This window comes from Parasteatoda tepidariorum, chromosome X1 (genome assembly GCF_043381705.1).
Source record: "Parasteatoda tepidariorum isolate YZ-2023 chromosome X1, CAS_Ptep_4.0, whole genome shotgun sequence".
Lineage (NCBI taxonomy): Eukaryota > Metazoa > Arthropoda > Arachnida > Araneae > Theridiidae > Parasteatoda > Parasteatoda tepidariorum.
The window spans coordinates 74,560,146-74,572,216 of NC_092214.1; the positions used below are offsets into that span (position 1 = coordinate 74,560,146).

General features: G+C 29.7%; 1 protein-coding gene across 1 annotated transcript; it reads left to right on the forward strand.

Moving 5' to 3' along the window:
• The first annotated feature begins 1,921 nt into the window (after positions 1-1,921).
• On the forward strand, positions 1,922-11,336 carry LOC107448405 (apolipoprotein D). The gene is made up of 5 exons (XM_016063584.2): positions 1,922-2,082; positions 5,216-5,349; positions 7,892-7,980; positions 8,505-8,600; positions 11,130-11,336. Exons 1-5 carry the CDS (start codon positions 1,975-1,977, stop codon positions 11,267-11,269), a joined length of 567 nt encoding a protein of 188 aa, XP_015919070.2. The 5' UTR covers positions 1,922-1,974; the 3' UTR covers positions 11,270-11,336.
• Positions 11,337-12,071: the final 735 nt, after the last annotated feature.

Consider the following 12,071-nt stretch of genomic DNA (forward strand, 5'->3'; position numbering starts at 1 on the left):
AAGAACTGGTCTCATATTAAATTATAAAAGTCCTATTTTCGAAAATTACACTGTACGCATGTAAAAGATTAAAATAATGCTATTTAAATAAAAACACGCTAGTTTCAAAGCATACATAACATAAACTTAAAGATGGACGCTTTGTGAAGCATTTATAATGAAAATTTTAATTAATATTATTTAGAACAAAACGTGAAAATTCTAGAGCGTATTTATTACTAGCATAAGGGTTGACATCTCATTTTTTTATATTATTTTTTGGCCTGCCACCTGATTTATTTAAAACTGTCTTCATATTAAAAAATGAGAGTCATATTTTTCGATAATTCCCATATCAGTCTGCAAGTATTTATAGAAAATTTTAAACACACGAACACTTGAACTCCAGATTTTGTGCTGCACTCACTTTTACGGCTCGACGTGATTTGGTTGAAACTAGTTTCAAGTAAAAAAACTGAAGTCATATTTTCTAAAAACTCTCTTATACATAATAAATAAGGAAACATAAATTTTTGAAACATATTATTTAGTTCTGAACACTCCTATTTCAGAAATATAAAGCACTAATATAAAGGAGGACAGCGAATTTTTTATATTTTTTTTAATTACGTGAGTCATTTGGAACGGATTTCATATTAAAATATGGGCACCATATTTTTAAAACGAAACTCCTGCGTGTCTAAGGGAATGGAGTGTTATTTGAAAATTTTCGCATGCATTAATTAAAAAGCAATATTTGAAAAATCTGCAAAGTGTCCACTTTTATGTTGGTGATATGCATTCACTGAACTTAGCATGTTTTGGATTCAAAAAGTTTTTTTTAAAATTTTCTATAAATATTTCTTGATAATTATAGCGATTTGCAAACTAATTGACGCAGCAAATTTCAAAGTAATTCTGCATTAAAATTATTTGTAAAAAAATCACAAATTATCCACCCTATATTAGAGAAATTTATATAATAACACTGACGTGCATAACAGCATTGACGTCTGGAAATTTTAAGTATTTTAAGTTACTACAAATTTTCTAAATAAATCTTTAAAATGACTCTCTCTACATAAAATTTCAGCCACATACTCTTTAATTCGAACTTTTTTTTATCGCAAGCTTCAAGTAAAATTACAGCTCTACTTTAAAGCGTATGTCCTTTCATTTAATAATGCGACATCTTAAACATATTGACGTATTGATAGTTTCAGTTTATCCGTGCAAATTTAAGAAATGAATCTCCGAAATGCCTCAAAAAACGTAATATTTTAGTCACATTTTAACTGTATTCAAATATTTTTTACCGCGTGGTTCATTTAACAACAGCTAACTCAAGTAACAGCTAACTCAAGTAACAGCTCACCTCCAAAGCGTATATTTGTTTATTAAATGACGACTAAGTATAAAAACATTGGCGTCAATAAAGTTTCAGTTCCGAGATGAAAATTCGTGCTAAAATCACAATTGTGTGGTAAAATCACAAGACATGAATTGCTTAATAACTAAAAATGCTCGCATAATATTGGAATAATTAATCATGAATTTATATTCAGAAATATTTTTTATTCTTGCATTTTATTTAATCTTTTTTCTTATTCTCAAGATTTATCTCTGAGACGAATTGATTAAAAGAACTGCAAATCTTTTTCGTAAGAACTGTTTTGGTCACGCTTTCCTAGTTAAGAAAAGTTTTTAATGATTATTAACATTGTGAATAAACTTAAGTTTGAAGAATTATATATTTTTCTTTTTTTTATTTTACGACTATTTTTTGATTTTTAAAAATACTATGTTTTTGGAAAGCAATTAGACTCTCTAAATCTAACAGATGGTTTACTTCCCGTAAGAGTATTTTGAGATAATACACAGCTGTGGAAGAATGGTGATAATTTTAAGATGACGCTAATATTATTAAGAATTCGTCCTCTATATAAGTTTTGACAATCAGTTCTAATTTCTTGAAGAGTGCAGAAATAAATCAACATGTGGGCAGCTCAAATACTTCTTGTGTGCTTATCAGCCACCGTAGCTTTGGCTGCTATTGGATCATGTCCTACTCCTAAAGTTCAAGCAGACTTTGATTTAGAGAAGGTAAATTTGAGAATTGTTTTTATTTTTTAAGTTTTTGACAGGTGATTTTGCAGGTTTTAAATCTTAATAATTGATTTTTTGGCAAAGTATTTCAAATTAACAGAGCCCTCGTTGCATCTTAAACGCAACATATTTTGGCTCTTAAAATCATGCTTATTTTTCACCTATTGTATTAAAATTGATTATTTGATTTTTTTAATAATATTTCTTTAATTTTGCTTTGAAATTTTGGAATATGGTTTATTTTTTATCAATGATATATCATGATCAAGGACTTTTTTCTATTTTTATTTAAGTTTTAAGATACTTGCTTAAATAATCATGTAAAAATATTTGATATACATTTTTTTTTTCAAATTTCATTATTTTGATAGCTATGAATAGTAAAGATTACTTCTTTTAAGAACCATAGGTCATAGAATTTTTCTTCCATCTATAAAAGGGAAATAAATAAAAAAACTTATGTTTAAAAATGTTTTTTTCTTCTTCTATTTATCAAAAAGAAAAAAAAAACTTGGCACACAATTTAGAACATAAGTTATTATTCAATTCTTTTCCACATTATGTAGAAAAGGATTTAGCTACTTAATTAAACCGTAAGATTTTTAAATCTAAAAATTTAAAAATCATGGAATTGCATTGTTTTGGTGGTTTTGAATAGTATTCTGAAATTTCTAAATAGATGTATATTAATTTTAGCAGATTATAGTTATAACTTTTTGTGCTATCATGTGCTCTAGGCAATATCACTTCAGCACATTTAAAAAAAACTAAAAAAAAAAAAAAAAAAAAAAAAAAAAAAAAAAAAAAAAAAAAAAAAAATTGAACTAAATTTATAAGAAAGTTTATAAGAAATAAAGGGAAAAGAACGGTTTATGTTCACAAAAATGACGATTGGATCACCATCCTGTGCGTTTTGAGGATTATAAAGTTTTAACAAATCAATAAAGTGGAAAATCGATTCTCCCCGCGAGTTATTACATAGTGAAATAGGCCATGTTGGGGGGAAAACCATTTTTTGTCCTCGCGTAGACAACAAATAAAAGTATAGTGAAGAAAACGGCGTGAAGTATTGATTGGAGAGGAATTTTCAGGAAAAAAATGGTTCTCATCTAAACCGATTTTCAAGTTTTAATTTTTTTTAAATTTTTAAACTTTGATTGAAACTTTTTGGGGAATGTAAATAAATACTTGTGACATTCGTGTATATTTTTATTTTTACGATTAGAATTGAATACTTGCTCCTGAAAATTCACAAACCTTGAAATTTGTTTTTCTCAGAATCAGTTTTCACTAACATAAACCGTTATCTTCCCTTGGTCTTCATATTTGAAATTTAAAGATGTCATTATTTCATTGTTTATTTCAAACTGTGTCTATTTATTGCGTGAAAAATTTAAAAAAAGTAAATTTATTTTACATTGCGAATTATGTACAGAAAATATTTGTCTTTAAAAAAAACGAAAACTCTTAACAGGTTTAGTTTAAACAAATTTTTGAATTAAAGCCTGAAATCCCGAAAGTAAAAATATATGGCCAAATACATGAATCTGCGGAAAGAATTTTTTTTATCTTTTATCTTAACCGTATTCCATGTAGTTATAATTTTTTTTCGAAAATTACCACACTAATTTAGAACACAGCTGTACTGTGCAATTTTTAAAACTGAGCGAATATTAAAATTTAGTGAGCATTCAGCTGAGGGCTCATTGAATGCGATTTGCTTGGATGCATAATATTATAATATTTTAGCTCCATTCTCATTTATTGTACAACATTTATTGGCAACAATCATTTCATAGATAAATTTTATTGAGTATCCCCTTGTTACGTGATGGTATTAAATTCATTGGAATGCTTAAAAACTGGTATGTTTAATAACCGTTTTTGAGCATGTAATAATACCCTTGAAAATTTAGTTTAAAGAAATTATTATTAAAGATATATGTTAAACGGTAATCCGTCTAATTTTGAAGAAGGAATGTAATGTAATGTTAGACCCCTCAAAAACAAAATCTCTCAGAAGATGAAATCTTTTTTATTTTAGTGGTTTTAGTTATCTTTGTTTTTTGTGTTTAAAAAGTCGATAATACGAATCTCCAAAGGCAAAAAGAGTATGTACTCGATATGAGGAAAGATTTGATGAAAAAAAATCTTTCATCGTAAAATCTTTCAGATGTTTTTAATGCTTGGATGAAAGGAGTTAGAGTACCGACTTCTGTTTGACTTTTTAAGATTCATTAATTTTCTCTTTATGTATAATAGTATCTGGACGCTTCATTAATTATTGTAATTTTTTTCTTTTGGCGACCGTGTGCTCAGACTTTATAGACAATTTAAAACTTATTAATGTGAGTTTTATTCTTTGATTTGATAAAAAAATTCTTATTATGAAATAATCATAGTGATATATCAAACTAAAAAAGAGAATACTTTTCTTAAAATGTTGTTTCAACGCTTGAAAAGTTAATAAATCCTATGTTTTCAATTTTTCTTGACTTCTGGATTATATTTAGCAAGAAATTATGAACAAAAGCTGCAAATAAAAAAATAATAATTAAAACGCACGTGGCATTGGATAATTCTCAAACCCAGTTTTCAAATTAAAACTTAAAACAAACTTTTGAAAAATGAAAAATAAGTAATTTCCTTTCAATGATCCCAGGAATGTATGATTGAGGATCAGAGCATAAAAGCTGAAAGTAAATAATGCAGCAATGATAAATATACTGATTTTTGAATGAATGACACGCAATTTTTTTTAATTCAAAATTCCTTGAAATTCACTAGACAAATATTTATAACAAAATAATAAGCAATAACACAAAAAATCTGCTCTCTTTTCTATAGAGAGTAAATTGAATTATACAATTTAAATTTGAGGTAAATTAATAAGATTTTTTTGAGTTACAAGTTCACCAACTTGAAGAATATAACTTGGAAAAAAAACACTTTTAATGTTTTCGAGATCCATGCAGTAGACAGTAAGGTGTTGCAAAAAATTCTAAATTCGGCTGCTTATTTACATTTGATTATATCATTTTATTTTTTAAAAGTCTTTCTTAAGCAAAACTGGAAAGAAAGAGTTTCATTCCAAAATCTTAAAGTGGTCTTTAACTACTTTGAAATTTAGTTTGCAGGTACATGGTACTTATTGGAAGCTTCTGCTTCTGTTGACAGAGTGGGCAAAAGATGTAACACTTATATTGTTGAAAAGAAAGAACGAAATCACGCTTCTCTCCTCCACAAATATATGTCATCTGTCACGTAAGTCATTTACAACAATATTTTGTTTAATAATTTGTTTTGTTTAACGCATGTCGCAGTGATGGATCGTATCAGCTATTTCGTATATCAGCTATCAGGGCTAGTTCATTCCGCTCCTAGCTACAATTTCTCTCCTCATGACGTCACTATATACACAGATCTCGCTAGCAAAGATATTATAACTTTCTCTCTGTAAAAATAAGTTAGACTTTTTCTGGTTCTTAGATTTCAAACTTTACATAATTAACACATTATTTCCGTTCATAAACATTGTTCAAAAAAAAAACTTTCTTTGCCATTATATTTAAAAAAAAATACTATTTTTAACTTATAAAAATATTTTACTAGTTGGCGAAAATGACACTATAAATTTAAAAAGTTCTGACACTATAAATTAAAAAGTTTTTAAAAATTTCAGTTTTAACTTTAATTATTAAGAAAAGCATATATCGACACTTTTTATCCTGCATAATCTCTGATAACTATAAGTTGGGTTAAATTTAGGATCCTGATTTTAAAATATGCCGTTAATAGCAATTTGCTCATATTTAATCATTAGGAAACATCAACCTTAAACGCTAATTACTGAAACAAAATAATAATTTAGTTTCATAATGATATTTGAAATTTTACTATTGTTTATAGATATTTAAATTTAAGATAATATAATTTATAGATATTTAGTTTTAATTTATTTAATTTAATTTAAAAAAATCATAAATATTTGGAATTTCTACATTTAAAAATATGTTATGAAATTAGGAGAATTTTAACTATATACTATATATTTTATTTATACTTTTTATTTACGCTTTAATTTTCTTTGACTTTATCCATTTTTAATTTTTTCGGCTGCCTTTCTTTTTGAATTAACGAGGCGGTTTCTTTTAGATGGTGAATTTTTGTAAAAGTTCATAGCGATAGAATAAACGTATTGCTGTTTTATATTAACTGTGTCATTTCGTTTGCAATTCATTGAATCCATTTTTACATAGTTGTTCATTTACTATTGGGAGCACGTGGAAAATTATATTTTTCCTTTTGTGTTTCTATCAGAATTTTTGCAAGTTGCAATCGCTCAAACTGGCATTTCATTAATAGTTTTAAATTTTTGCAAATTCACTGCAATAAACTGGGGAAAATCATTTTATAAAACAACAAATGTCTTGGAATATGTCACAAAAAGGAATGCTCCAATATTAGTTAGAGCAAGTTAGACCGAACGCTCCGTTCTTGAAGTAAAAGTGCGAGTTTCGCGCCACAGTGACGTCACTGGAGAAAATCGGAGGTTTGGCGCGGCGAGAGCTTCTTCAAAGGTGTGAACCAGCCCTTCTATTCTCTTTAGCTATTGCCATTAATGAATGAACACCATCTTTAACCTTTTGCTGACGTATGTCTCCTCTCAATCACTGCAGAAAAAGAACATCAGTGATCTTATAGTATTGAACAAAACTGTTTACTTAAAGACTGTTAGAGTTCTCTCACACACGCATGAAATAATGCTTATTTACGAATTATATGCTATTTTCAAAACTGCAGAGAGTTTGCAACATTTATTCACAACCTATCACGTTTGGGTTTTAAAATCACATTCAGGCCTTTTAATAAAATTAAGTTTAAGCCACGTAACTATCCTATCAACACTAAAAATCGCTAGAGCATTTATCACATGCCTTACCAGGGCGACCTCGGCTACGTCGAACAAATCAGACGAGCTCTAAAATTTAGACATAAGGATCATGATAGATATGATCGTTATAAAAAATGCAATGAAACATCAGTTTCAGCACATTGTTGGAATCTTGGATATGAATTCAATTTCGAGAGTTATTTCCCCCGTATCTCATCAGCTCATCTTGACATCCTGGAATCTCCTTTCATTCATATGAATGCCGATTCTCGTGTTAACGACACGAGTTCTTCACCACCTCCCCATAGCATGTAGAAATGTATTTTTCCCTCCTTTACCTCTCTCAGCCACATCGGTTTTTCTAGTTTCTTTATCTTTATTTATTTTTCATTTTTTTCCAACAAGTTATGACTTTTCTTCGATGTATGAACAACAGAGAAATCTTAAGCAACTGCTTTTTTTATGTAAAGAAAAAAACCAGAATTTGTTAAGAAATTAAAATTACACCTCAACTTTGCTTCTTATGCCAATTAGCAAAATCTGTAATCCCTGACACCGATTTAAACTTTTCGCGTCTAACGATGCAACGTTCATCGTTGCATCGTTTTTTTCTTTTCAAATTTGAAACTGTGCATTCTTTAAATACTTTCACTTCATAAATGATATCATACATGAAATATAAAGTTTTAATATTCAATTTAAACTGTGTGCGTGAGTATTCTGCCAAGAACACTCACATTGTAAAAGATTTGAAAGGAAAACAAAAGACGAAACAATTTTCATAATATTTTGTTTCAAAACTTTATCCAAATACTAAAGTTTAAATTCTCTAACAGTTCTTTTAATTTAATTTTTCTCCATCCAATTGAGTTTTAGTATATGTTTAAATCTCTCTTTTATCTATTATTACAGAGAAAAATGGAAGTCCGAATACTCTGATATTTCCACTCCAAAGAGCAAAGAACCAGCAAAACTTTCGGTAACTCCTCTCAAGGGAACAAGTAAATATATTTCATTTCTTTTTCTTTATTGACTTGACAGCTCTTTGTGGGCCAAGGTCTTCCTTAAAATCGCTTTTTATTCTACTCGTATCCTCACCAGACTGTTTCAGTTGTTCAGTTCAGTTTGAAATCCATATTCAATGCATTCAACCTACCTTCAAGTCTGGGCAGACCTCTGCTTCGGGTTTTCGAGCAAGTAAATAATTTCACACTATCATTATCCTTGCTTAAACAAGTCTAAAATTGAAGATTTTTTACTTGACATAAAAAAAGTCAAAAAATAATCCGTAAACTAAGATATATGTGATAAAGTATTTTATAATTACAGTGGTAGAAAGAAGGAAATGAACGCGCAAATTAAAAAGAAATTTAACTTCGATTCAATGATGCAATTATTTTGTTGTAGTTTTTTAAATTAATATTGATAAAATAAGTTTCCTGAGCTTGTAATTTGTAGTAGGACCATTACTCAAGGAAGACCAATCAAGGTTACAAAGAAACTAATTATTTTAATTTTGTTACAGTTCTAGCCAGAAAATGGGACTTATGGGTCATTGATACTGACTATGATTCATATGCTATCTTGTATTCCTGCAAGAAACTCGTACTTGCCTACACAGGTAATATATTTACTTTATTTGTACGGTAATTTAAGCATTACATCTAGAATAGTTAAAATAAAGTATTTAATTGGATGTATTTATCATGATATTTTAAAGACATATTTGAGCTTATAATTGTGTTTCATTCCTCATATACACAATCGAGGTATTCGGCACATGTTTTATACAGGGTGACAATTATTGAACTATGGGAAATAAAACGTAAATTATTTTTAAAAAAATAACTGAGTGCACAAACTTTATTCAACATGTAAACGTCACTACAGATATTTTATTTTACAACCGTCGTTGAATAGTCGATCTAATTTTCAGGTTACGACTATCAATGTCTGTATCCTTGTAATTTTAACTCAATCTAGAAGACAAGGGAACGCCTGGATCAAATATTGGGAGAAATTTTTCTTCGTGGTGGAATTTTTGATGGAACTAACCAACATTTGCGTTATATGGAGAGAAAAACCACGATAACCTCCCAAGGTTAGCCTGACGACAAAGGGACTCTAATCCATGAACTGTCTACCACTGAGGTTATTTTACGTCAGCACTGTGGTCGGTGAGACCTGGGTACGGAATTCGAATCAACCAGCCATAGTCAGGAATCGAGTCCCATTCACCTCATTAGGAGGCAAACGCACTATCCTTTAAGCCACCACCACGGCTTTCACTACAGATATTCGGATTTATGTTATGACATGTTCAAAATGCCTACCATCATTGTCTAGGATGCGGCCTCAGACGAAAAGCAAAATTTTGCATGACCCGTTAAAGTGTCGGAACATCGATGCTGCCGATGTTCTCCTGAATGGCAATTTTCAGCTCAGCAATATTATTAGGGATATTTCTGTACACATTGTCTTTAATATAGTCCCACAAGAATGAGTCACATGCGTTCAAATCCGAAAAACATGGCGGCCAAGTGAGTCCCATTCTGCATTCCGCCAATGGGTATCCCAGAGTCAGAATGCGGCCCCCAAAGTGCTCCTCCAGAACATCAAACACTCGCTTGGTTCGATGGAGTCGAGCTCCGTCCAGTGTGAATCACATTTTGTCGAAATAAGGGTCACTTTGGATAATGGGGATTAAATCATTTGCCGAAACACTATACAAACAAGCTGTTCCGAGACATTTTCTCTTGAAAATGGCCGATAACAACAAGCGGCGTGAGCATGCGCATATTAATTCCCATCATGCCCTGCGACTAACGACGATGTTAGAACTTCGTCTCCCAAACCGTTCTAAAATTATGACTGCTTTATTTCATATAGTTCGATAATTGTCACACTGTATTTTGGCATGCATTGAATGTTAGTATTTCTTTTATTGATTACGAATCACTGGATTTCATTTCCTGATAAAGAATCGAAAGAATATGATTATATTCCCACTGACAATGTGATGTCCTGATCACGAAATTTTTCCATTTTGTTTCCATGGAGTGTTGAGGGTTATAAGAAAATAATTTGACATGATTTAAAGTGATGAACGGCAGCCCAGAGAGTAAGGAAATTTTAAGAGAAAGGAATTCTGAATGGAGATAAAGAAAAAATCTTTATAATAAAAATGAATATCTGGAGGGAGATAATTGAAGCTATGAAGATTGAAATACGGTAAAACTTCGATTATCCGAATATCTTTCATCCGATTACTTCTGTTAACTAAACTCTATTACGAAATGTTTTTTTATAGCACCAGTTTTTTTCTTTTTCTTAATTTTGTTAATATGGTGTCATAATTCAGCAATATATAAGACTTACAAATTTTAAAAAAATAAATAAATAAAACACGTTGTACTGCAGTACACATAGAATTGCTCATTTTATGGAGTAAAAAATGAACTGTTTGCTGACGGATAATAAAATGAACGTATTTGAAAATAGCAAATGAATTTGGTTGCTTTGGTTTTGCAAAGAAATTTTATTTTTGTTGCTTCATACTCGTCTTTTCATTATTATTAGCATAGTATAGTTAACTTTCCACTTTCACTAAAAGAAAGCTGAATATGCTTTCAGGACAATAAAAATATAATATAGTAAAGCAAAGGAATTCGAGAGGAAGTCATGCCAAACTTACAAACGAGTGTAAGTCAATGAAATGAACTTTCAGAATTTATGATATCAGCTAACGATTCAGAAATAGATGCCGCTTTGTAAAAATGTTTTATTCAAAAAAGAAAGAAAAAAAAGCAAAGGAATATCGCTTTTTTGGGGGGGGGGGCAAGAATGGTGGTGAATTTGAAATATAAAATGTTTTTATACCTATTTTACAAAAATATATTTATTAATTTGTCTCATTAAAATGAAATATTAGCACAGCTATTGCACTCTAGTGTTAAATGAAAATTCGCTTTTCAGAGTTAATTGAAAAAATTACAATAAAAAGCGATGTTACTCGATAGTCTAAATATTTAGTTTATCTGAAGTATGTCCGGTCCTAATTATTTCGAATAATAAAGATCATAATGGATTTATTTATGAGAAAAATATACTGTTTTATGTAAATAATTATATTTTGAAAACTCTTTTTCAGAGGAAATCTTCATCTTATCTAAAACAAGAACTCTTGAAGACTCTAAAAAGACTCAACTTTACGACATTTTAAGAAAACGAGACTTAAACCAAAAGAATTTGGTAACAATCAACCAAAATGAGAAAGATTGCAAGGAATAAAACTAGCTATTATACAATATTGATGTTCAATTAAAAAGAAATCAATAAAAATGAATATAAAATTTTATTACATGTATTGTATTTGTTTAAAGAATGGAAAACTGCATACCGTATTACAGTGTGGCAAAGCGCAATAATTAAAGGAGAGGCATTTAAAAGCCCGATAGACAGAAAACTGCTAAACCAAATTTTCAATATTTTCTTCTTAGAAGTAGAGCTTTAAAAGAAAAAAGTAGTCAGGTTTTTCAACACTACACTGTAAAAAATTTCAGAAACTAATTTTGACTCGACAAAAATGTTTTCGAAAATCTCAGAGAACTTCATTTAATATCATATTTCCGATCAATTGAGAAGCATTTATTTTCAAAAGTACGAAATTGAATCGCTTTGGCGCCGATTGAGCTTCAGAGGTTTCAAAAATGTTTTTGAAAATTATATGCACCGTAGCTGCCTCATATATTCAGAAACGTTTAGGGATTGCTTTTGCCAAAATGATGACGTGAGGCCATTTTTGAGGTAAAATATATATATATATATATATATTTAATAACAGGGCTACATTTCTGTTATCATTGGTGTATTCATATTAAGAAATGCAGTTGAAAGCCATGATACGTTATAAAAAGCTTTATTTAAAGATAGCTGGTGGTTACAACAGTTCACATCTCCACTCCACACAGGAGGGGGTGTGGACAAATCTCCAGATGGTTATTGGAACATGTTATTCAGCAAGAGACATGCGAAAACGTTCGCTCTCACATTAAATACTACAGATATTGGTGTACTTAGGTCCCAGTCGCAC

What these genes read in the sequence shown, in the direction of transcription:
- LOC107448405 (XM_016063584.2), top strand. Translation starts at nt 1,975, where the DNA reads ATGTGGGCAGCTCAAATACTTCTTGTGTGCTTATCAGCCACCGTAGCT. An exon ending in AACTCCTCTCAAGGGAACAA is followed by an intron (nt 7,981 to 8,504) that starts GTAAATATATTT and finishes ATTTTGTTACAG; the next exon opens with TTCTAGCCAGAAAATGGGAC. An exon ending in ACTCGTACTTGCCTACACAG is followed by an intron (nt 8,601 to 11,129) that starts GTAATATATTTA and finishes ACTCTTTTTCAG; the next exon opens with AGGAAATCTTCATCTTATCT.